Here is a 22083-nt window from a genome sequence, read left to right as displayed (position 1 = left end):
TATCATCAGGCTTTAAGATGGTAGCATGCTATTTTCAGTAGTCTTTTTGCCTTCTGGCTTGTTAACTTGAGTATCGACATCATGAAGAATACCTTCATGTCTGTTGTGCTGGCATCTTGGCTGTGGAGAATAGCCTTCTAGCCTCTGCTCCACTGGTTTTACTTCTTCCTTTTTTCAGATGCTGTGATGTATGCGAGTAGAAAACAAAGCCATACCACATTCTTAGGAATCTCTTTGAGGCACTGAGGCCCTTATCTTAGAGGATTCATCTTATTGCCACAGCCTTTTAATACTTGGGCTTGCAGTACTTGCATTTGCCAGTGGCTAGATCATTTCTGCTGGTGAATTCAGTTTGAACAAATAGTGTTCAGGTCGGGTTGAATATTAGAGGGGTAGTAGTTTCTGAAAGGAAGCTGGATCTGTGGAGCTCTGCTTCTGTCTTGCTTTCGTAAACTGAGGGTCTTTCATTTTTTCTGGGGCTGCTATTGCTTACTTCTCCTGTTTCTGCTTTTCTTTAATGATAATCATTTTAATTTTCTGTGTCATCTTTCTGAGGACCAAAGGTGAAATATGTGTCCTTTGGAGTTTTCTTCGTGTTCTTTTAGTCAGTTTAGTTCTTTGGGGAACAACACTATAGCTGTGTGTTTGCATGGGAAGGATCTTCTGAAGATTTTATAAAATGTTCTTAACCTAAAAAGGGTGTGTTGCATGTTTTGTTTTTTTTGATTTACCATCGTGATAGCTGTTTGGTGTGTTACATGGGAATCATGTACTAATCTTGACTCTTCTTATTCTAGGTGCCTTATGCCTCTAGCATGTCCATGAAGAAAATAGGACACCGAGGTGTTGATTCCTCAGGAGAGACAACATATAAAAAGGTGTGTCTGGGTGAAACCCATTCATCTTACTCCAGGAAGGGATAGTTCTGTCTCCTTGATATTATTCTCCACATTCCATCCCATTTCTTCATACGCTAAACCTTTGCACAATAGCCATCATACAACTTGAACTTTATTTATTTATTTTTTATAAATTTAATTTATTTATTTTATTTTTATTTATTTTTGGCTGTGTTGGATCTTCGTTGCTGCGCGCGGGCTTTCCCTAGTTGCGGCGAGCGGGGACCACTCTTCGCTGCGGCGCGTGGGCCTCTCACTGCGGTGGCCTCTCCTGCTGTGGAGCATGGGCTCCAGGCGCATGGCCCCAGCAGTTGTGGTACGCGGCTCAGTAGCTGTAGCTCGCGACTCCAGAGCGCAGGCTCGGTAGCCATGGCACATGGGCACAGTTGCTCCGCGGCATGTGGGATCCTTCCAGACCAGGGCTCGAACCCGTGTCCCCTGCATTGGCAGGCGGATTCCCAACCACTGTGCCACTAGGGAAGCCCTGCAACTTGAACTTTAGAATTTACTTCACAAAGGGTCAATAATTTCCCATCTGTATGTATGGGTTTTGTTTTGTTTTATAAATTTATTTATTTATTTATTTAATCTTTGGCTGCGTTGGCTCTTCGTTGTTGCGCGCGGGCTTTCTCTAGTTGTGACGAGTGGGAGCTACTCTTCGTTGCGGTGCGCGGGCTTCTTATTGCGGTGGTTTCTCTTGTTGCGGAACACGGGCTTTAGACGCGCAGGCTTCAGTAGTTGTGGCACACGGGCTCAGTAGTTGTGGCTCATGGGCTCTAGAGCACAGGCTCAGTAGTTGTGGCGCACGGGCTTAGTTGCTCTGCAGTATGTGGGATATTCCCGGACCAGGGCTCTAACCCGTGTCCCCTGCATTGGCAGGCAGATTCTTAACCAGTGTGCCACCAGGGAAGCCCTGTATATGTGTTTTTCGTTTTGTTTGTTTTTGTTTTTGTTTTTGTTTTTGGCTGAGTTGGGTCTTTGTTGCTGCTCGCCAGCTTTCTCTAGTTGCAGCAAGCAGGGTGCTACTCTTCATTGCGGTGCATGGACTTTTCATTGTGGTGGCTTCTCTTGTTGCGGAGCATGGGCTCTAGGCACGCAGGCTTCAGTAGTTGTGGCACGTGGGCTCAGTAGTTGTGGCATACAGACTTAGTTGCTCTGTGGCATGTGGGATCTTCCCGGACCAGGGATGGAACCCGTGTACCCTGCATTGGCAGGCAGATTCTTATCCACTGTGCCACCAAGGAAGTCCCTGTATATGTGTTTAAATGAGAATGTTCTTAATGAACAAATCTGGTGTTGGATGCTTTTTCACTGAGCTGAAGAAATTGTGTTTTCCTGTTAGATATAAACATGTAATAAGCCCCCAAGGCCGTTCTTACCTAACTTTAGGGAACCATGTCTCTTGTGCTGGATGTACATAAAGTGAAGGCTGGATCCCATTCAGCTTGGTGATACAGAGATAGACAGCAGGTCAAGAATTTTTCTTTGTGTGTGTGTATATTTTGTTTTGGTTTTATTTTTTTTGTCTGTGCTGGGTCTTAGTTGTGGCATGCAGAGTCTTCATTGCAGCATGCGGGATCTTTAGTTGCAGCTTGTGGGTTTCTTAGTTGCAGCATGTGGACTCTTAGTTGTGGCATGTGGACTCTTAGTTGTGGCATGTGGACTCTTAATTGTGACATGCTGGCTCTTAGTTGTGGCATGCAGGCTCTTAGTTGCGGCATGTGGACTCTCAGTTGTGGCATGCATGAGGGATCTAGTTCCCCGCCCAGGGATCGAACCCGGGCCCCCTGCATTGGGAGCATGGAGTCTTACCCACTGGACCACCAGGGAAGTCCATGGGGTTGTTTTTTTTAAGATTGTAGTTTCAGTTGGTGAATAGGGCCTAGAACACCGGATTTTGAGCTAGAGATATCAAATGGATTGGAAAGATAGTAGTAATAGCCAAGAAGAGAAAATTGAACTGGTGAAGAGAAAACAGGAGAGAAGCATCCTGGAGTGACCCAATTCCCCAGTTCTGGACTAATTGGAGATGCTTAGGTTTCCTGGGGTACAGTGTTCAACCTCCTAGTTGGCATCTATACCTTGTCTGGCCCATGTAAATTTTTCTTGTGTTTGTTCTCTGTCTTTATTGCATTGTCCGAAGTGATAGAGGTGGACTGACTCATTCGCAGTCAGGGACCTGACTCTCCCTGGGAATGGGCTCTGAGGCCCATGTCAATTAAACAGACATTTATTGAGCTCTTTTTATGTGCTGAACACTGAGACAGAAAGATGAGTTTCTAGTCTAATTGGAGAGGCAAGCACTTAAAAAATTTGTTATAATTTTATTTATTTTTTTAAAATATTCTTATTTTTAAATTTTTTTTAAAGTTTATTTTAAAGTGTTAAACTTTTTTTTTTTTTGGCCGCGTTGGGTCTTCGTTGCTGTGCATGGGCTTTCTCTAGCTGTGGTAAGCAGGGGCTACTCTTCGTTGCAGTGTGCGGGCTTCTCACTGCAGTGGCTTCTCTTGTTGCAGAGCACAGGCTCGAGGCGTGTGGGCTTCAGTGGTTGTGGTGCGCGGGCTCAGTAGTTGTGGTGCATGGGCTTAGTTGCTTCACGGCACGTGGAATCTTCCCGGACCAGGGCTCAAACCCGTGTCCCCTGCATTGGCAGGTGAATTCTCAGCCAGTGTGCCACCAGGGAAATCCCTATTCTTATTTTTTAAAATATTTATTTATTTGGCTGCATCGGGTTTCGCTGTGGAACACGGTATCTTTCGTTGTGGTGTGTGGGCACTTCGTTGCGGCTCACGGGCTTCTCTCTAGTTGTGGCACATGGGCTTCAGAGCGCACGGGCTTAGTTGCCCCATGGCATGTGGGATTTCAGTTCCCCGACCAGGGATCGAACCTGCATCCCCTGCATTGGAAGGTGGATTCTTAACCACTGGACCACCAGGGAAGTCCCTAGTTATAACTTTAATGCCCAATGAGGACTAGGTAGAATATTGATACAAGTAATATTTGGTGAGGTTTGGGGATAAGGGAAATCACTTAGAACAAAATTGTCCAATAGAACTTTCTACAGTGATTGAAATGTGCTATATCTGTGTTATCCAGTGTGATAGCCACTAATCATACCTGAATGTGGCTAGTAAGGCTGAAGAAATGATTTTTAAATTAAATTAACTTTAACTTAAAATTAAATAGCCGAGTGTGGCTAGTAGCCACTATATTGGACAGCACAGAACTAGATAATACGACATTTTACCATGACATTGAAATCCTGGGTTGTAAGAGTGGGGCTCTTATATTTGTGTTATGACCATAGTATGGTAATTTTAAATCTAAATACTTCTCTCAGAAATAATTTGAATCTTTCAGGCTTTCTTCTTCAGTTAGGAGCTTTTTTTGCCACTCAGTTGTCCTTGGAATGCCAGTCAGGCCTTGCCTGAGAGAACTGAGCTTCAGTAGCTAGGCAGTGAATCAGAGTATCAGTTAATGTTAGTTACATTCTGTATCAGATGAATAAAATGTTTGGAGGACTCCATATACTCTGGGGGCAGGAACCTTTGGAGTGAGACCTAGGATTGTTCTCTCAGTACAATGTATCTTCCAGATATAGATGTGGATAGGAGGGAACACCTTGTTTAGAGAGTCCCCACTTTGCTTCTCTGTATCTTCATGCTCTTCCAATCTTTGCAGGCTTAACTGCCATGTAGAGCGTGGGGATGGGGAAACTGGATTGCCCCAGTTCAGTCTGAACTACTAGAAAGGCATTTGCTCTCCGGTGTTCCTTCTGGTTCTTCTCTCCTGAGTTTTTACTGCTATGATCAGATTTAATACTAGAAACTTTCCTCTTGTTTCTCAGACAACCTCATCAGCTTTAAAAGGTGCCATCCAGTTAGGCATTACTCACACTGTGGGGAGCCTGAGTACCAAACCAGAGCGGGATGTCCTCATGCAAGACTTCTATGTGGTGGAGAGTATCTTCTTCCCGAGGTACAGAGGTTAATGTTCAGGGGAATGTCCTAGAAAATGTGGCTTTTTTATATCATCATCAGGGCATTTTAGGGTTCATGTCTAATTTAGGCATGCATCCAATCCTTAACCTGATTTTAATCAGGGTGATATGGGGACTGGAGAATTTGAAGAGCACATGCTCTCCTTTGGATGTTTCCATGAGCCTCTGGCCTGTGGACTGAGCCCTCAAAAACAATTTAGTGCATCGGGAGGAGGTAATACGATTCCCTGTGCCCATGTCTTAATCCCCATGTTGCGCCTTGTCCCATTATGTAACTGACTCATCCAGTCCCTTTGGTTCTCTCAGGAGGGGTGTATTGACCTGCCTCTGGGTGACTGAGTGTCTTTCCAGGGTGTGGACTCCCTAAATTACAGGGACTGGTAAGTTATGGCTTCTTCTGTTTAACCCCACAGTGAAGGGAGCAACCTGACTCCTGCTCATCACTACAATGACTTTCGGTTCAAGACCTATGCACCTGTTGCCTTCCGCTACTTTCGGGAGTTATTTGGTATCCGCCCTGATGATTACTTGGTAAGCTTCCAGATTTCAGAACCGGGGGACTCCAGTATCAGAGGGATACTTCCAAAGGAAGACCCTCTCTCCACACTCTTGCTCTAGTTTTCCTTTAGAATAGAATTGCATCTGTAGTTGATTTCTGGTTGGGCATGCCCTTGTATCTCTGAACCTCTTGCTCTCTTTTCTCTGGGCCCAGTACTCCCTCTGCAATGAGCCGCTGATTGAACTCTGCAACTCTGGGGCTAGTGGTTCCCTCTTCTATGTGTCCAGTGATGATGAATTCATCATTAAAACAGTCCAGCACAAAGAGGCGGAGTTTCTGCAGAAGCTGCTTCCAGGATACTACATGGTGAGAGGACCAGGAGCACTGGCTGCCTGAGCTGCCCACTCCACTCCAGGACAAGCTGGGGAGGCTGCCATCAGGGGGACAAAACAATGTCAGCACTTCTGTCATAGAAACGTAGTTCATCTTTGTGCTTTTCCCATCTCTTTTGTCTCTCTGTGGCTAAAGGAGGTTTTGTTTATCTGTCGCATTTTAAGTGTTTTTAGCTTAGACCCTGCTACCCAACGACAAGATTCAATGATGATTTAAAAATAAATTTTTTTTTATTGGAGTATAGTTGATTTACAGTGTTTTGTTTCTGCTGTACAGCAAGCAAAGTGAGTCAGTTGTACATACACATATATCCACTTTTTTTAGATTCTATTCCCATATTACAGAGTATTGAATAGAGTTCCCTGTGCTATTCAGTTGGTTCTTATTAATTATCCGTTCTGTGTATAATAGTGTGTGTATGTCAATCCCAGTCTCCCAGTTTATCCCCCTGCCTTTTCCCCCCGGTAACCACAAGTTTGTTTTCTACATCAGTGACTCAACTTCTGTTTTGTAAATAGGTTCATTTGTACCATTTTTTTAAATTCCACATATAAGTGATAACATATGATATTTATTTTTCTCTTTCTGACTTACTTTCACTCAGTATGACAATCTCTAGTTCCATCCATGTCGCTGCAAATGGCATTATTTCATTCTTTTTTATGGCTGAGTAATATTCCATTGTATATATGTACCACATCTTCTTTATCCATTCCTCTGTTGATGGACATTTAGGTTGCTTCCATGTCCTGGCTGTTGTAAATAGGGCTGCAAAGAACATTGGAGTGCATGTATCCTTTCGAATTATGGTTTTTTCTGGATATATGCCCAGGAGTGGAATTGCTGGATCATATGGTAGCTCTATTTTTAGTTTTTTAATGAATCTCCATACTGTTCTCCATAGTGGCTGTACCAATTTACATTCCCACCAACAGTGTAGGAGGGTTCCCTTTTCTCCACACCCTCTCCAGCATTTATTGTTTGTAGATTTTTTTGATGATGGCCATTCTGACCAGTGTGCGGTGATACCCCATTGTAGTTTTGATTTGCATTTCTCTAATAATTAGTGATGTTGAGCATCTTTTCATGTGCTTTTTGGCCATCTGTATGTCTTCTTTGGAGAAATGTCTATATCTTCTACCCATTTTTTGATTGGGTTTTTTTTTTTTTTTTTATATTGAGCTGCATGAGCTGTTTGTATATTTTGGAGAAAAATCACTGTCTGTCACTTCATTTGCAAATATTTTCTCCCATTTTTTGGGCTTTCTCTTCATTTTGTTGATGGTTTCCTTTGCTGTGCGAAAGCTTCTAAGTTTAATTAGGTCCCATTTGTTTATTTTGTTTTTATTCAATGATGATTCTGCTTTCCATTCTTAGTCCAGCTCCTAGAGTAGAGTATGAGGTTGGTTACTTCCCTTGATAATACTGTATTTTTTCTTACTCTGACTGATACCTCTTGGAGGTTCTGGAGAAGTTAGGGAACTCTCCTTTGCCTCCTTTCATACTCACAAGAATATACTATACAGAAGGCTAAGCATTAAGTCTTTTTCAGTGCTGTCTTCTCTTAAACCTCTCTGAAGGAACATGTTCATCATATGTTTAGTATCCTGACTGCTTACTATATTGTAGGCCTGCCACTTGGCTTGGTGGTGATCTCATTATTGAGATAGATACATTGGGAAATTTTAAACAAATGTAATGTGGGCTTATGGGCAGATTGTATCTGAATCCCATGTAACAGACAAAGGAAGCGGGGTGACAGCTTTTGCCCTTGAGTTTTATTGAAAATCAGCTAACTTGCTCTTCTACTTCTTTTTACTTTCTTGCCCTCAGAACCTCAACCAGAACCCTCGGACTTTGCTGCCTAAGTTCTATGGACTGTACTGTGTGCAGGCAGGTGGCAAGAACATTCGAATTGTGGTGATGAACAATCTCTTACCACGGTCAGTCAAGATGCATATCAAATATGACCTCAAGGGCTCAACCTACAAAAGGCGGGCTTCCCAAAAAGAGCGAGACAAGCCTCTCCCCACCCTTAAAGACCTGGACTTCTTACAAGACATCCCTGATGGTCTCTTTTTGGATGCCGATATGTACAATGCTCTGTGCAAGACCCTGCAGCGCGACTGTTTGGTGAGTTTGTCATATTTCCTTCTCTCTCAGGCACCAGAAATCTCAGACTCTAAAACAGCTTGGTCATTCTTAGGCATCTAATCTGTGGGAGACGGGACTCTGTTCCTTAGCTCCATCTGTGCCAGACTTCATTTAAAATAACTTTTATATTAGATCATTTATGCTTTTACATTTTTACTTTCTCCCCGTTTGTCTAACTCCCCTCCCCTGTCTTTTTTTTCTCTACCTGCTACCTGTCCTGGGCCTCATAAGCATACATTCTCCTTATTTTCATACCAGCACCACCATTGCTCAGTTTTTGGTCCTGTCTGCCAAATCCAAATTTATAACTTAGAAGCTGAGTGCTGCTGAAAAAAATCACACAACTGTGTTTACTGGCATCTCTACAGATTTATGATATCCAGCCCTACCTGGGCCCTCAGTATTCCTCATCAATCCATTTCCTGTTCCTCCCAGAGATTGCACATGATTGGCACTCTCTTCAAACAGTTTTCTGACTCTCATCCCCCCAGACTTGTTTCTCAACAAACTACCTCAACTTTCTATTCTGTACCATCCCTTTGTCCTGCCCCCATCATCACTTTATAAATGGATCTACACTTAACCATCCTTAATCTATATTTTCTTCCCAACTTGGTCGATTATTCCAGGTCAGTCCCTTTGTGACCTAGATCCATTTCCTCCTGTTTCTCTAGGATCCTGCTTCATCACTTACTTCCTTTCCCACCTCTGGCTTCAGCCTCAACTGACTGTTTTCTATCTATATACAAACAAGTTTATCTCTTTTTTATTTTAAGATTAGGAGAATGTTTTTCAATGTCTTCATTTAATGATGCCTCCATTTCTCTTTTCCCTTTCTCTTCTCCTGTTCCTGCCTCAACCCACTGTGTCCTGGCTTTTGCCCTCACCACTTCAACTGAACTGCTCTCTCCAATGACCACCTAGATGCCGAATAGAGAGTACTTCTCAGTCCTTCCTTGAATTTTCTGCAGTGTTTGACAGTTGATTGATTCCACTTTCTCAACATCTGTTGGTTTTTGTGACATCTTTCCCTACTGATTTTTTCACCTTTTTTTTTGTTTTTTGTTTTTTTTTGCAAACTGCTTTTGTAGGATTGTCATCTTCTATTCAGTCCATGATATTATCCATCCTTGCCTTTCTTTGCTTACTCTGCACCTACTTCCAGGATAATGCCTATTTTAGTTTGGCTCTTTTGGTTGTGAGGACTGGAGACTTGGTGGAGCAGAGAGGTTTTTCAAACCACACATAAGAATCAGTCCTGAACTCTCTTTATCCCTTACTCTATCCACCTACCAAAACCCCCAAAGTGAGCTACTGGAACTGGTGGAAATATACAAGGTTGAGAACTGTAGGAGACAATCCAGGCTCCTTAATGTGACACATCAGGCCTGTCATTGTCTTGTCCCTACCATCCTCTCTCATGTGCCAAACACCTAGCCTTTGCATTTTATGTTCTAGCAACACCAGATTATACCTCCCTGCACGTAGCCTGCTGTTTCATGCTTCCAGGCCTTGGCATTCTTCTTTCCTTCCTTTATTTACTTGCATGTATTTTCTCTCTAATCGATCCCTCATAAACCTATTTATGTACGTCTCTGTAGTATTCCTCAATCATGTATGCACTTCCATTGTTACACATACTAGACTGTATTGTATTTATTTTTACATTAGTTTCCCTTTCTAAATTATAATATCCATGAGGACAGAAGCTCTCTTACATATCTTTGTATCCACATAAGCAGGCACAGTGCCTACAGATGGTAAGGATTCAGCAAATAATGAACTGAAGTGAAGCTAGCCATATAAGGACCTGCCACAGATCTGCTCTGTCACAAAGTTTACTTTTACCAGACCCTCCTTGTGGATTTTTTAGAGCTCAAATATGTGTTTCTTCTTTCATTGAGAATATAATGCTCTTTTCATGAAGAGATACAAGGAAAGAACAAACAAAGAGGATCTTGTGGGCTAGGCCGTGGCCTAATTTGTATGTACTCTGGTGAAGGAAAGCTGAAGGGATATCAGTGAAGGGTGACCAGAGGAGGTCAATGTACTGTTCTCCAAGGAGTAGGAGGAGCAAAGGATAATCCTGTGGTTAGCTCTGGAGGTTCACTATCAAGAACAATTAGATCAGGAAAGCTGTGAGATCCTGAAGAAAGATTCTCGTACCTCCCAAGGCTCAGATCATGTTTTTTCCTTCCATTAGGTGCTGCAGAGCTTCAAGATAATGGACTATAGCCTCCTGGTGTCAATCCATAACATAGATCATGCACAACGAGAGCCTTTAGGCAATGAAGCACAATATTCAACTGACACTCGTAGACCAGCCCCCCAAAAGGCTCTCTATTCCACAGCCATGGAATCTATCCAGGGCGAGGCTCGACGAGGTGGCACCATGGAGACTGATGACCAGTGAGTGGACTCGGGCGCTGGGAAGGAGTGTATAGGCTCAGAGCACTTTTTCTTGAGGGAGGGACGCAGCTTCTGAGAAGGAGTAGCCTTTATTCAGCAGTTAAGTCAATAGCATTAATGCTTACAGAACTATAGGATGAGCTTTCCTAAGAATGTAAAAGGAAAGGAAGATGTCTTAAATTTGGGATTTGTACATCTGGGAAGGAGAACTATTCAAAATTAAGAGACTTCTTTTTTTTTGAATTTTATTTATTTATTTACTTATTTAGTTTTAAACAAACATATAATTTCTTTTTTTTGTTGTTGTTATTTTATTTTATTTTTATTTTATTTATTTTTTATTTTTGGTTGCACTGAGTCTCAGTTGTGGCAGGCAGGCTCCTTAGTTGCGGCTTGCTGGCTCCTTAGTTGCGGTTCACTGGCTCCTTTAGTTGCGGCATGTGTGCTCCTTAGTTGCGGCTGGTGGGCTCCTTAGTTGTGGCATGCAAACTCTTAGGTGAGGCATGCATGTGGGATCTAGTTCCCTGACCAGGGGTCGAACCCATGTCCTCTGCATTGGAAGGCAGATTCTTAACCACTGCACCACCAGGGAAGTCCTGAGACCTTTTTTTTTTTTTTTTTTTAATTTACTTTTGGCTGTATTTGGTCTTCGTTGCTGTGCGCGGGCTTTCTCTAGTTGCGGCGAATGGGAGCTACTCTTCGTTGTGGTGCACGGGCTTCTCATTGCGGTGGCTTCTCTTGTTGCAGAGCACCGGCTCTAGGCGTGTGAGCTTCGGCAGTTGCAGCACGTAGGCTCAGTAGTTGCAGCATGCGGGCCCCTAGAGCGCATGGGCTTCAGTAGTTGTGGCACGTGGGCTCAGTAGTTGTGGCTCATGGCCTCTAGAGTGTAGACTCAGTAGTTGTGGCACATGGGCTTAGTTGCTTCGCAGCATGTGGGATCTTCCCAGACTAGGGATCGAACCCGTGTTCCCTGCATTGGCAGGCATTTTCTTAACTACTGCGCCACCAGGGAAGTCCAAGACTTTTAAAAAAAATGTTCACTCAGAGTCTTAGATGCACGCCTGCAAATTATATTAGAACTTCATCAAAAACAATTTATTATAGACTTTTTTATGGAAGGTGTCTTTGTTACCATCATGGATCAAGGAAGTGTAGTTACTAAAGTATCAAATGTCTTTTAAGTGGTTTCATTTTAAAGTATTCTTTACCATGACTCTCCAGAAGAGTGTCTCAGTGGGCATAAATTAAAATATGAAAGTACTGGGGAGGAATTCCCGGGCGGTCCAGTGGTTAGGACTCCATGCTTTCACTGCCGAGAGCCCCAGTTCGATCCCTGATCAGGGAACTAAGATCCCACAAGCCTTGCAGCGCAGCCAAAAAAAAAAAAAGAGTAGAGTACTAAGGAAGTTTAGAGTTAATTGGGAGAGTATTCCTAAAATTGCTGAGTAGGGGTGATTTTTAGATTCTCCCGTGAATTTGGGGTGGGAGAAGCAGGCAGGTGAGATTTGGAGAGAAAGAGGTTATAATACATAAGCCAAAGTGGGTGGGGCTGGGCGAAGTCTCTCACTTTTCCCCAGTTTATGGAAGATGAGACTTCTAACTATGCTTAGGTCTCAGTTACATGTCCTGATCTGATTTGAGGTTAGCAGAAGCCTCTGCCTGCTAGACAAAAGATTTTCTTACTCTTTCCTTCTTGTCTTCCCCAGTATGGGTGGCATCCCGGCCCGGAATAGTAAAGGGGAAAGGCTGCTGCTTTATATTGGGATCATTGACATTCTGCAGTCTTACAGGTGAGGAGCATATAGATCCTAGGGGCAGAGTGGATGTAGATTTACTCACATTGCTCTTTTAGATGGGTGTCACCAAATTCTTCCTGAAGCAAGAAGAGTAAGTTGCAGTCTGGCTGCTTGCCTCATTGGGTTTCAGATGGTTTTTTATTTCCTGATTATGCCTGTCTGTTGGCTTCCTTATCCCACCATCTCCCCAGACATAGCATACACCTCTGTGGAAAGCTGAGTCAGTCCTTAGAAGCACCAGGGTAGAAACGCCATCTCTCTGGCTTTTTGTGGAAAACCTGTGAGATGAGTCATACTCTACATTAGGATACAGCTGGAAACACATCCCTCCTTTCCATGGAGGAAAAACAAGAGGATCACTGTGTTCTGTGAAAAGTATTAGCCTGTGGAATTCAGGCAGTGGAGTGGTAGTGAAGGAAGAGCTGGAAATGTTAGACCCCAGTTTTGCTCCTGTAAGGTTTCAGGTACTAATGAGGACTGGACAGTACTTGGCCCCCTTCCAGGTTTGCCCATCTGTCTCTCCAGCTCCCCTTTTACAATAAATATTCTTGTCCCTGACTTGCTGGGACATATTGACTACCCCTTTCTGAGGGGGGCAATAATCGACTTATCTAGAAACAGCTTCGATCTCCATGTGGAATAAGCACTACCCTGTCTGTTCTTTGGAAAGCCAGCATAATAGTGGGGGTGCTTTCCCGGTCTCTCTCTTTGCTCCTGCGATTGTTCTTTTAACTCTGTAAAGTAGAAAACTATAAGGTCATTCATTTAATGTGAATGCATGATATACATTTTTCTTGGCAGGTTTGTTAAGAAGTTGGAGCACTCTTGGAAAGCTCTGGTACATGATGGGGTGAGTAGCAGTCAGCTAGAGGCTCTCCTCTTTCTGCCTCTCTCACTTCTGATTTGCCCCCTCAGTTTCCTCTTACCTTATTTCATTTGTGGGTTCTACCCTTCTGCTAGGGTCTCAGCCTAGGGAAAAACGGCCCTTGGACTAGAGATCTTCTTACTGGGCCTCCTCCTCTCTAACCCTGCAGCTATCTCTTTTGCTCTGCAGGACACCGTATCAGTGCATCGCCCAAGCTTCTACGCCGAACGGTTCCAGCGCTTCATGTGCACTACAGTGTTCAAGAAGATCCCCTGTAAGTGGCTTCTGCCAGCTGACCCTCCAATGGCTCCCTTACTTCAAGAGATGGGGGGCAGGACACCTCTGTCAGGGAATTGCCAAAGCTAGAGGCTTCTCCTACTCTACCCACATCCCGTGAGAGCTGCTGCCCATTCTTATGTCGGTCACTTTGTCTGTCTCAGTTGTTTCCAAGTTGCTGCTTTCCCCCTGGCAATCCCTACATGTGTCATTGAGGGGAGGGGCATTTCTGAGAAAATGGTGGGGTTATAAAAATGTTTAGTTGTGGGTGTAGGACCCGTGCCACAGGCTGAGATAGGCAAAGCTGAACTTTTATGGACAGAGATAGGCAAGAATATTACCATAGCCCCAAGGCCAGGAAGTTCTTAGATTAGGATCAAAAGGTTGGAGAAGCACTTACTCATTTCTGCTTAGTAGGTGTTCTTAGTCTCTTCCCTCAACTTTCTTGGTTGGGAAGTGCCAATGTTCTTCTTTCCAAACCTTTCACGCTGCTGCCACTGGCAAATTCCAGCTCCTCCTTCCCATCTCTGTCTCCTCATCATAGGCATCAGTTGTCCCTCGGTGAGGCAGAGCGGACTTAGGCATGCCAAACAGTCTTAAGAAACATGGAAAAATCCTTTCGAAGTCTTTTCAAAGTGATATATAAACAAGTGTAAAGTATCACCATCGTGCTGTGTGTGTAAGTGCTACAGGGATATAGAGTGAAAGGGTCATCTTTGTCTGGTTTAACTGAAGGATACTATTAAAGAACAAAGGAATTACAGAATAGGAGACATGTCATCAGGCGGAAGCAAAACCATTGAGGTTGCATGTAGGAGGGGAGAGATATGTGTCTCCTTTCCTCTAGGTTCTCTGCTTCTTTTCCAAAGTGAAGTGGACTGAGATGCCCCCTCCTCTGAAGAGTAGTTCATAGAGCCCATCTTTGTTGACATTAACCCTTTTCCTGCTTTGCAGAGGAACAACTTTGGGTTTGTGTTGGGGACGCTAGCAAGTTGTATCTATGTCTTGGTGACGGTTTCTGAGGTGGGTGCTAAGTAGGCTCTCTCTTTCCCTTTTGAAGTGAAGCCCTCTCCTTCCAAAAAGTTTCGGTCTGGCTCATCTTTCTCTCGGCGAGCAGGCCCCAGCGGCAACTCCTGCGTAACTTACCAGCCATCGGTCTCTGGGGAACACAAGGCACAAGTGACAACAAAGGCGGAAGTGGAGCCAGGTCAGCGCCAGGGTTGGGGTCCCCGTGTGATGGGGCACTCCCTCCCTTCCTTCTGAGTCCTTGTCTGCTTAGGACCTCTACTCCCCGTTCCTGTCCACGAAAATCCAAGTTGCTATATATTTTTTCCTATATTTTCCCCACCCCCTTTTCTCTTCTTTTTTATTTATTGATTTTCTTCCCCTTTCTTTTTTCCAGGCGTCCACTTCGGTCGTCCTGATGTTTTACCTCAGACTCCACCTTTAGAGAAAATCAGTGAGGTCTCGACTATTCCTGACCCCTATTTCTCACCTGTAGTTGGAGAGACTTTGCAAATGCTAACTACAAGGTTGGTTCCTTGGCCCCTTTCTCCATGTAATCTTCTCATCTCCCTCTTCAGGTCCTTGAGAACCTCCATAATTCTGTTTTTTCCAGAGACTGTTGTTTGTCTTTTGCTCTTCGCTAGATTTTTGCATGTTCATCTTCCTAAGAGCTCATCTTTAGTGATTTGGAAAAGTGTATCAACATCTCTGCATTTTTAGGGGGTGGTGGGAAGTCTTTATGTACAGACTTTTCTGGTATTCAATCAAAATACCCCAACTAATGCTTCATCTCCTGGTGAGTTAAGTGAGAATTCTTAGCTTAGGATTTAAGGCTGGAAAGATTCCCAGGCACTGAAGACAGTGAACAGTTAACCTTTCAGAAGGATCCAGTGTAAAGATTGTGATTTACTTTTGTTTTTGGTGTGTTAATCATCTATTACATCATAATATATTACCCCAGAACTTAGTGACTTAAAATAACAGACATATGTCATAGTTTCTGTGAGTTAGAAATCTGGGTGCAGCTTAACTGGGTCCTCTGGCGCAAGGTCTTTCATGATAGTGAAGCTCTTTGTCCAGGGCTAGGCTCATCTGAAGGCTCAACTGAGAGGCTTCACTTCTAAGCTCATTTACGTGGTTTTTGACAGGATTCAGTTTCTGGTGAGTTGCTGGACTGAGGGTCTTAGTTTCTTGCTGGCTGTTTTCTGGGGGCCTCCCTCAGTTCTTTGCCACATGAGTCCCTCCATAGGACAATTAAGAACATGGCAGCTCGCTCCCCTTAGCATGAGCAAGTGACAGTGCATGCACCTAAGCAGAAGCCACAGTCTTTCATAACCAAATCTCCTATTCTGCGTTCTAGTCACTTAATCTAGCCCACACTTGAGGAGTGAATTACCTAAGAGTGTATCAGGAAGCAGCGATCACTGTGGACCTGTGACACTAAAGAGACAGGCTATCTTCTCCCCACACACCCAGCATACAATGATGAGACAAACAACAGACAACCTCTTCACACATTCCTGTATAAAAAAGGGAGAACGGGAGGCACAGAGGAGTCTGATCCATAGCTAGTGTAAAATCCAGCAAATGTTGGAGTTTCTTTTATCAGGTCTCAAAGCATGAGAGTAATTCGTGGCTCTTGGCTCTACCTTTTGGACTCTTGATTTTGCCTTCTGAGTCTTCCTTTTTCATGAAAACTAGAATGTGTTTGCAGCTGAGTAATTTTCTCGGCCTGCTTCTTGCCAGAATTTTGGGGATCCAGTGATCTCTTTTCATTGTGTACTATTTCTGTCCCTTTTAGTCCAAGCAGGACAACGTTTCTGCTGCTCTAATACCCTCAGAGATTTTGTGGGCCTCCTATGAATCTCATTGGGATTCACGCTATTAGACAGAAGCCACTCCACAAATACCTTCTTGATAAGCTCTATGCTTCTTAGAGATCCTGTTAAGTTGAGAGGATCTAAGAGACATACCCTTAATCTTTTGAATCGCTTTTTGTATGACTGAATAGTACTTGGAGTCCTTAACAGATGTTTTACAGTCATACCCTTGGCTTCATCTGTAGACCACATTTTCCTGGCAGTGCCTTAGATTTTATCCATTTCTTAATTTTAGCATTATTTGCTATCTGGAGAGGCTCAGAATTTTCAAAACCATCAAGTCTTGGCTTCTTTTTGTTTAATAGTCCTTCCCTGAATTTATTTTTCTTCTCTCATATTTTAACTATAAGCATTAAGAAGAAACCAGGTGGCACCTTCAACACTTGGTTTAGAAATCTCCCTAGCCAGATCACCCAGTTCATTAGGCACGTATTCTATTTTTCGCGTAACTGTAGATGACATTGTTGCTAAACTTTGTTCCACTACATTGCAAAGATCCCCTTTCCTTCAATTTCTAATAAGATTTTTTTCACTTTAAGCCCTTACTGGCAATCCCCTTAAAGTCCAGAATTCTACAGTATATTCAGGGCACTTTTAAACTTTCACTAAAACTGTCCGCAAACCCAGTTCCCTCTTCCAAAGCCACTTCCACATTTTAGATTTTTATTACAGCAGCACTTCACTTCCAGGTACAAAAATATATATTATCTATTGTGTGACAAATTACCCCAAATTTTAGCAGCTAAAAACAACAAACATTATTATCTCAGATTTAATGTAGCTTAAGAATCTGGGTGTGGCTTAGCTGGGTGCCTTTGGCTTAAAGTCTCTCAGGAGGTTACAGTGAAGCTATTAGCCAGCAGTGTGGTCTCACCTGAAGGCTCGCTCAGGGGAGGATCAGCTTCCAAGCTTATCTATATGGTTGTTGGCAGGATTCAGTTTCTTGTAGGCTATTGGGCTAAGGGCTCAGTTCTTTGTTGGCTGTTGGCCAGTTCCCTCAGTTCCTTGTCACATGGTCCTTTCCATAAGGCAGCTCACTGCATGGCAGCTAGCTTCCTCAGAGCAAACAAGTGAGAGAGCAGGTGCCCAAGAGGAAGATATAGTCTTTTTGTAGCCTAATCTCAGAATTGACTTTACATCTTCTGTGGTGCATTCTGTTCACTAGAAGAAAGTCACTAAGTTCAGCCCACACTAAAGAGGAGAAAATTACACAATGGCATGACTATCAGGCTGCAGTGTTCATTGGGTGCCTACCACACCTGGGGATTGAAGAAGGTAGAGGAGGGTGTTAGGAAATATTTTATAGAAGTCAAGACAAGAAAGTAAATAGTTAATTAAAACAATGTGCTTCCAAATCTAGTAGCTTCTTAGCCCCTTCTTTTTGAATCCTAAATTGATTCCCAGTGAAATGGAGAAGCAGTATGAGATTTGACCTGAGAGTCCCTTTTCTCATTTATTTACTAATTCTTCTTTCTGCCTCCATTTTTTTCCCCCTCCTGTTAGCTCAACCCTCTTGGAAAAGCATGAAGTTCCAGAGTCAGAGTTCATCCATGTAAGTGTCTGGGATGTGGGGGAGGTGGATGCTTTGGAAGGGTATAAAGAGCATCACTGATGGAGTGGAGCAACAAAGTAATTGGCAGGGTTAGGGGGACTGGGTGCCCCCCTAAATCTTACTTTTCAAAATTTTTGTTTCTGATACCTTGTTCTTGGAAACTGAGACTGAACTAGAAGGAAACTTGAATTCCTTTCCTGCCTCCTTGTCTCATACTGCACATCCTTAACTTTAAACCCTTTCCCTTTTCAGTGAACAAAAATCCTCGGAAGACCTGGAGCAAGATTCTACCATCTCTGTGATCCCAAGATGTCAGCCCTTGACCCAGCAATGCTGAGTTTTCTTTTTCTTGGTCATCAAAAAAAATGTACTGGAGGCTAAGGGAGCTCTCCGTCTCCTCCCTGAAGAAGAACCTCTTCTACTTCCCCTTCCTCATGAATGGGCGTTAGTGCCTCGGACAGTTGAGGACAGCAGCATCCTCTGTACTCCTGAGCTGGTGGCACAAGTTTTCAACTAGCCAGCCTTGCTTCCACAACTGAATTGTTTTCAAACCCCCATTCTTCCTATTGGAAGTGGGGTTGCTGGACTTGGTGGTTTTCTTCCCCCTCATCTACCTTTCACCAGGAGCTGGACTCTTAATTTCCTCAGGACAGACCGGCTGGTACATTATCCCGACCTTAGCTCTTTTTCTGTGGAAGAAGACCCCTGTAATCTTTGTAAAGTTTTTTTGGGGGGTAAGGGTGTTTAACCACCTCCCAGCCGCCTTCTTTTGGTTCCTTAAAAAAGGAAAAGAAAAATAGCACACAATTTCAAGCCAGACAGTTTCAGATCAAAACTCCATAAGTATTGGAGAGATGCGTATTCATAGGGTTCCCTCAGAAGAGCCCGGTGTTTGAGAAACAGAAGCTGCTCTGCCAGGAGTGGCTCCTCCTTAACTCCTCCTCTCTTAATGAATTTCTGAAAGCTGAAGGAATGGAGAGAGTGGGACGTGGGGTAATCTTTACCCCTTTTGTTAAACAGTGGGGCAGTCATAGGGCTAAAAGGTCAGAACCCTTCCTAGGCAGGACCCTACTCACGGCCAGGCCATAATGATTATTACTGTTTTGCAATTTGAAATGTATTCTGCTTGTTTTTCTAAATATGAAGACTTATCAAATGAATTTTAGATTCTTCTCCAAAGGAGATTTCTTCCTTGCTCTTACCACCTTTTCCAACAGCGTTCTGCTGTTCATGGAGCTGAGATGGAGAAGGGGACACCTGTGTCTGTTTAACAGGTAGTCCATAACTGTGAGGCTAGAGAATATTCTCTTAAACTCATGGAGAGCCAGCAGATTCTTGCCTTAGTGAGGTCATTGCTGTGCCACATGCCCTGCCGCCTCTCTTCATGCAGAGAACGTGGAAACAGGGGCTGTGTAATCCCTTTCCTCCCTATGTTCTCCATCTGATCCTCCTACCCCTGTCAGGGGAAGAAGGGGGCCTGGCATCTCAGGCAGATTATTGAATCCCCATCCTGTCCCCTCTCCGTCCCACCCTGCCTTGATAGTAGGTTAGCTCATACCCCGAGTAACTGTCTATATTAGACACCCCCAGCCAGTTTCTGGCTGCCTGTCTTTGCTGCCATGTTCTTTTTTACAAGAAGAAAAGAAACAATTCTTGCTATTTTTTTTTTTTCATAATTTACTATTTATGATGTATTTAAGTGTTTTATTCAGGACAGAGTTCTGTAGGGGGTGGGAGGGAATATTTGAGGGAGGCTGGGTCTTAGGGAAGGGAATGGAGATTCAACATTTTTATGAAGTGTCACTATTTGCCTCTACTTTGTATTGTTCAGAAATGGCAAATACAATATAAAAGTGATAAATACCTGGTTTTAATGTATTAAACTTTCATCAGTTATTTAGACTTCTTGCTACTTTCTGGTTCTTTCTCGTATACCATCTGCTCCACCCACCTACCTCAGGCTCAGTTTTGTTCATGTTACCCTGAAACAAATGCATCCTTTCCAGTTTTTCCTCACTCCAGCTTCAGTCTAACTCAGGCTGAGAGAAATGGCTTCATTCATTACCTTCTGGTCACCTCCTCCATCTTAACAACTTAAACTTGACAAGGAAAAGCTGTGAATGACTAGGAAGGGAATTAATGTGGGTCTGTTGCCTAGGGATTTGGGGATCCAAAGCTCAAAATTCTACTCAGGTTTAGGAGGAAAGGAGAGGGACAGTGGGAAAAGCAAGCTTGAGATTGGTTGGCCCTAGGATTCTCTGCCTTTCCTTCCCTTGACCTGGCCCCAGGTGTCTGTCACTCCTAGAAAAGCATAGAGACTGTTTTCCTCAGCTATGTGTTTTTCTCTTCTGTGAGGTTGAGCTTAGGCTATTTTACTGGAATGGGAAACTAGACAAAAAGGGATGTTCTAAGGCGATGGGGGAGATTTGGAGAGAAACAAACTAAATAATGTTCCTTTCCACACCACTATTCCGTACCTTGTTAAGGTCATTCTACAAATATTTGTCCAGCAGCTAATGAGCAAGAGCCATGACTGCATGGGGCAGTGGAAGGTCAAAAGAAGTAATTGACCTTCAAGGGTTTATAGTGTCCAGGAGGAACACACACATACGTGCACACAAAAACAACATGTTAGACGTGATACAGTTAAGGATTTCAGTTCTCTGAAAGAGTGATACAGAGTATAAAGGTCAAGGAAGATTAGAGGTTATTGTGGGCCTGAAGTGTTGGGGAAAGTTTCACTTGAGCACAAGGGCCTAGAGGTATGAGAATGATCTGTTTTAGAGAACAAGGAAGAGATCATGGTGAAAGCAATGGTGGAGGGAGACCTGAGTCAGAATATTGGAATAAGTATAGGTGGAGTCAACACTGGAAACCCTGACTGATACAAGCTGAGGGATTTTTATTTTAAACTGTAGGCAATGGGGAAGCATAGAACGTTTTTGTCCCTAAGTGGGACATGATCAAAACAAAATTCCGAAACTAATCTGTTGACAAAGTTCTATCACAGTGGATAGAAAAAGCAGACAGTTTAGATTGTAATAATTTAGGTGTGAGGTGATGTGCGTCTAGGATGGTGGTGGTATCAACTGGAGAGGAAGGGAGAGAATTGTGATGGTAATAAAAAGGAAAACAAATTTATGATAGAACAAGTAATTGGAATAAAGGAGGAATTGGGTATTCTCAAAAGTTTTGAATTAGAGTTTAAGCCACAGGCTCAGCCCTCCTTTAGGCTGGGTAAGGAGAAGACTTTTTCCCAAAAAGGAATTGAATCTGAACATGTGGTAGGGAAAAAAATGATCTTTCTGCTACCCTTACCTCGTCACTCTTTTTTTTTTAAAAAAAACATCTCCATTGGAGTATAATTGTTTTACAATGGTGTGTTAGTTTCTGCTTTATAACAAAGTGAATCAGCTGTACATATACATATATCCCCATATCTCTTCCCTCTTGCATCTCCCTCCCTCCCACCCTCCCTATCCCACCCCTCTAGGTGGTCACAAAGCACCGAGCTGATCTCCCTGTGCAATGCGGCTGCTTCCCACTGGCTATCGATTTTACATTTGGTAGTGTGTATATGTCAATGCCACTCTCTCACTTTGTCCCAACTTACCCTGCCCCCTCCCACTGTCCTCAGGTCCATTCTCTAGTAGGTCTGCGTCTTTATTCCTGTCCTGCCCCTAGATTCTTTATAACCATTTTTTTTTAAGATTCCATATATATGTGTTAGCATACGGTATTTGTTTTTCTCTTTCTGACTTCACTCTGTGTGACAGACTCTAGGTCCATCCACCTCACTACAAATAACTCAGTTTCATTTCTTTTTATGGCTGAGTAATATTCCATTGTATATATGTGCCACATCTTTATCCATTCATCTGTCGATGGACACTTAGGTTGCTTCCATGTCCTGGCTATTGTAAATAGAGCCGCAGTGAACATTGTGGTACATGACTCTTTTTGAATTATGGCTTTCTCAGTAGTGGGATTGCTGGGTCGTATGGTAGTCCTATTTTTAGTTTTTTAAGGAAACTCCATACTGTTCTCCATAGTGACTGTATCAATTTACATTCCCACCCACTGTGCAAGAGGGTTCCCTTTTCTCTACACACTCTCCAGCATTTATTGTTTGTAGATTTTTTGATGATGGCCATTCTGACTGGCGTGAGTTGATACCTCATTGTAGTTTTGATTTGCATTTCTCTAATGATTAGTGATGTTGAGCATCCTTTCATGTGTTTGTTGGCAATATGGATATCTTCTTTGGAGAAATGTCTATTTAGGTCTTCTGCCCATATTTGGATTGGGCTGTTTGTTTTTTTTTATATTGAGCTGCATGAGCTGTTTGTAAATTT

General features: G+C 43.2%; 1 protein-coding gene across 11 annotated transcripts in view; it reads left to right on the top strand.

Annotated features, from left to right (window-relative positions):
- The window catches only part of PIP5K1A (phosphatidylinositol-4-phosphate 5-kinase type 1 alpha), a 36787-nt gene extending 17157 nt beyond the window's left edge, over positions 1-19630 (top strand). For 2 of the 11 annotated variants that reach the window (XM_082474750.1, XM_082474749.1), the window contains 13 exons: positions 798-878; positions 4747-4877; positions 5313-5430; positions 5612-5764; positions 7625-7924; positions 10149-10354; positions 12061-12144; positions 12952-13000; positions 13205-13289; positions 14352-14498; positions 14694-14823; positions 17680-17728; positions 17981-19630. In XM_082474750.1, the coding sequence (XP_082330876.1) occupies positions 798-878; positions 4747-4877; positions 5313-5430; positions 5612-5764; positions 7625-7924; positions 10149-10354; positions 12061-12144; positions 12952-13000; positions 13205-13289; positions 14352-14498; positions 14694-14823; positions 17680-17728; positions 17981-17983 (1536 nt within the window). In that variant the 3' untranslated portion in view covers positions 17984-19630. The other 9 variants (XM_082474751.1, XM_082474753.1, XM_082474754.1 and 6 more) reach the window with 7 other exon arrangements.
- Positions 19631-22083: the final 2453 nt, after the last annotated feature.

The sequence above is a fragment of the Balaenoptera physalus genome (genome assembly GCF_965194825.1).
Source record: "Balaenoptera physalus genome assembly, chromosome: 1".
Lineage (NCBI taxonomy): Eukaryota > Metazoa > Chordata > Mammalia > Artiodactyla > Balaenopteridae > Balaenoptera > Balaenoptera physalus.
This window is presented reverse-complemented; position numbering and strand designations above follow the sequence as displayed.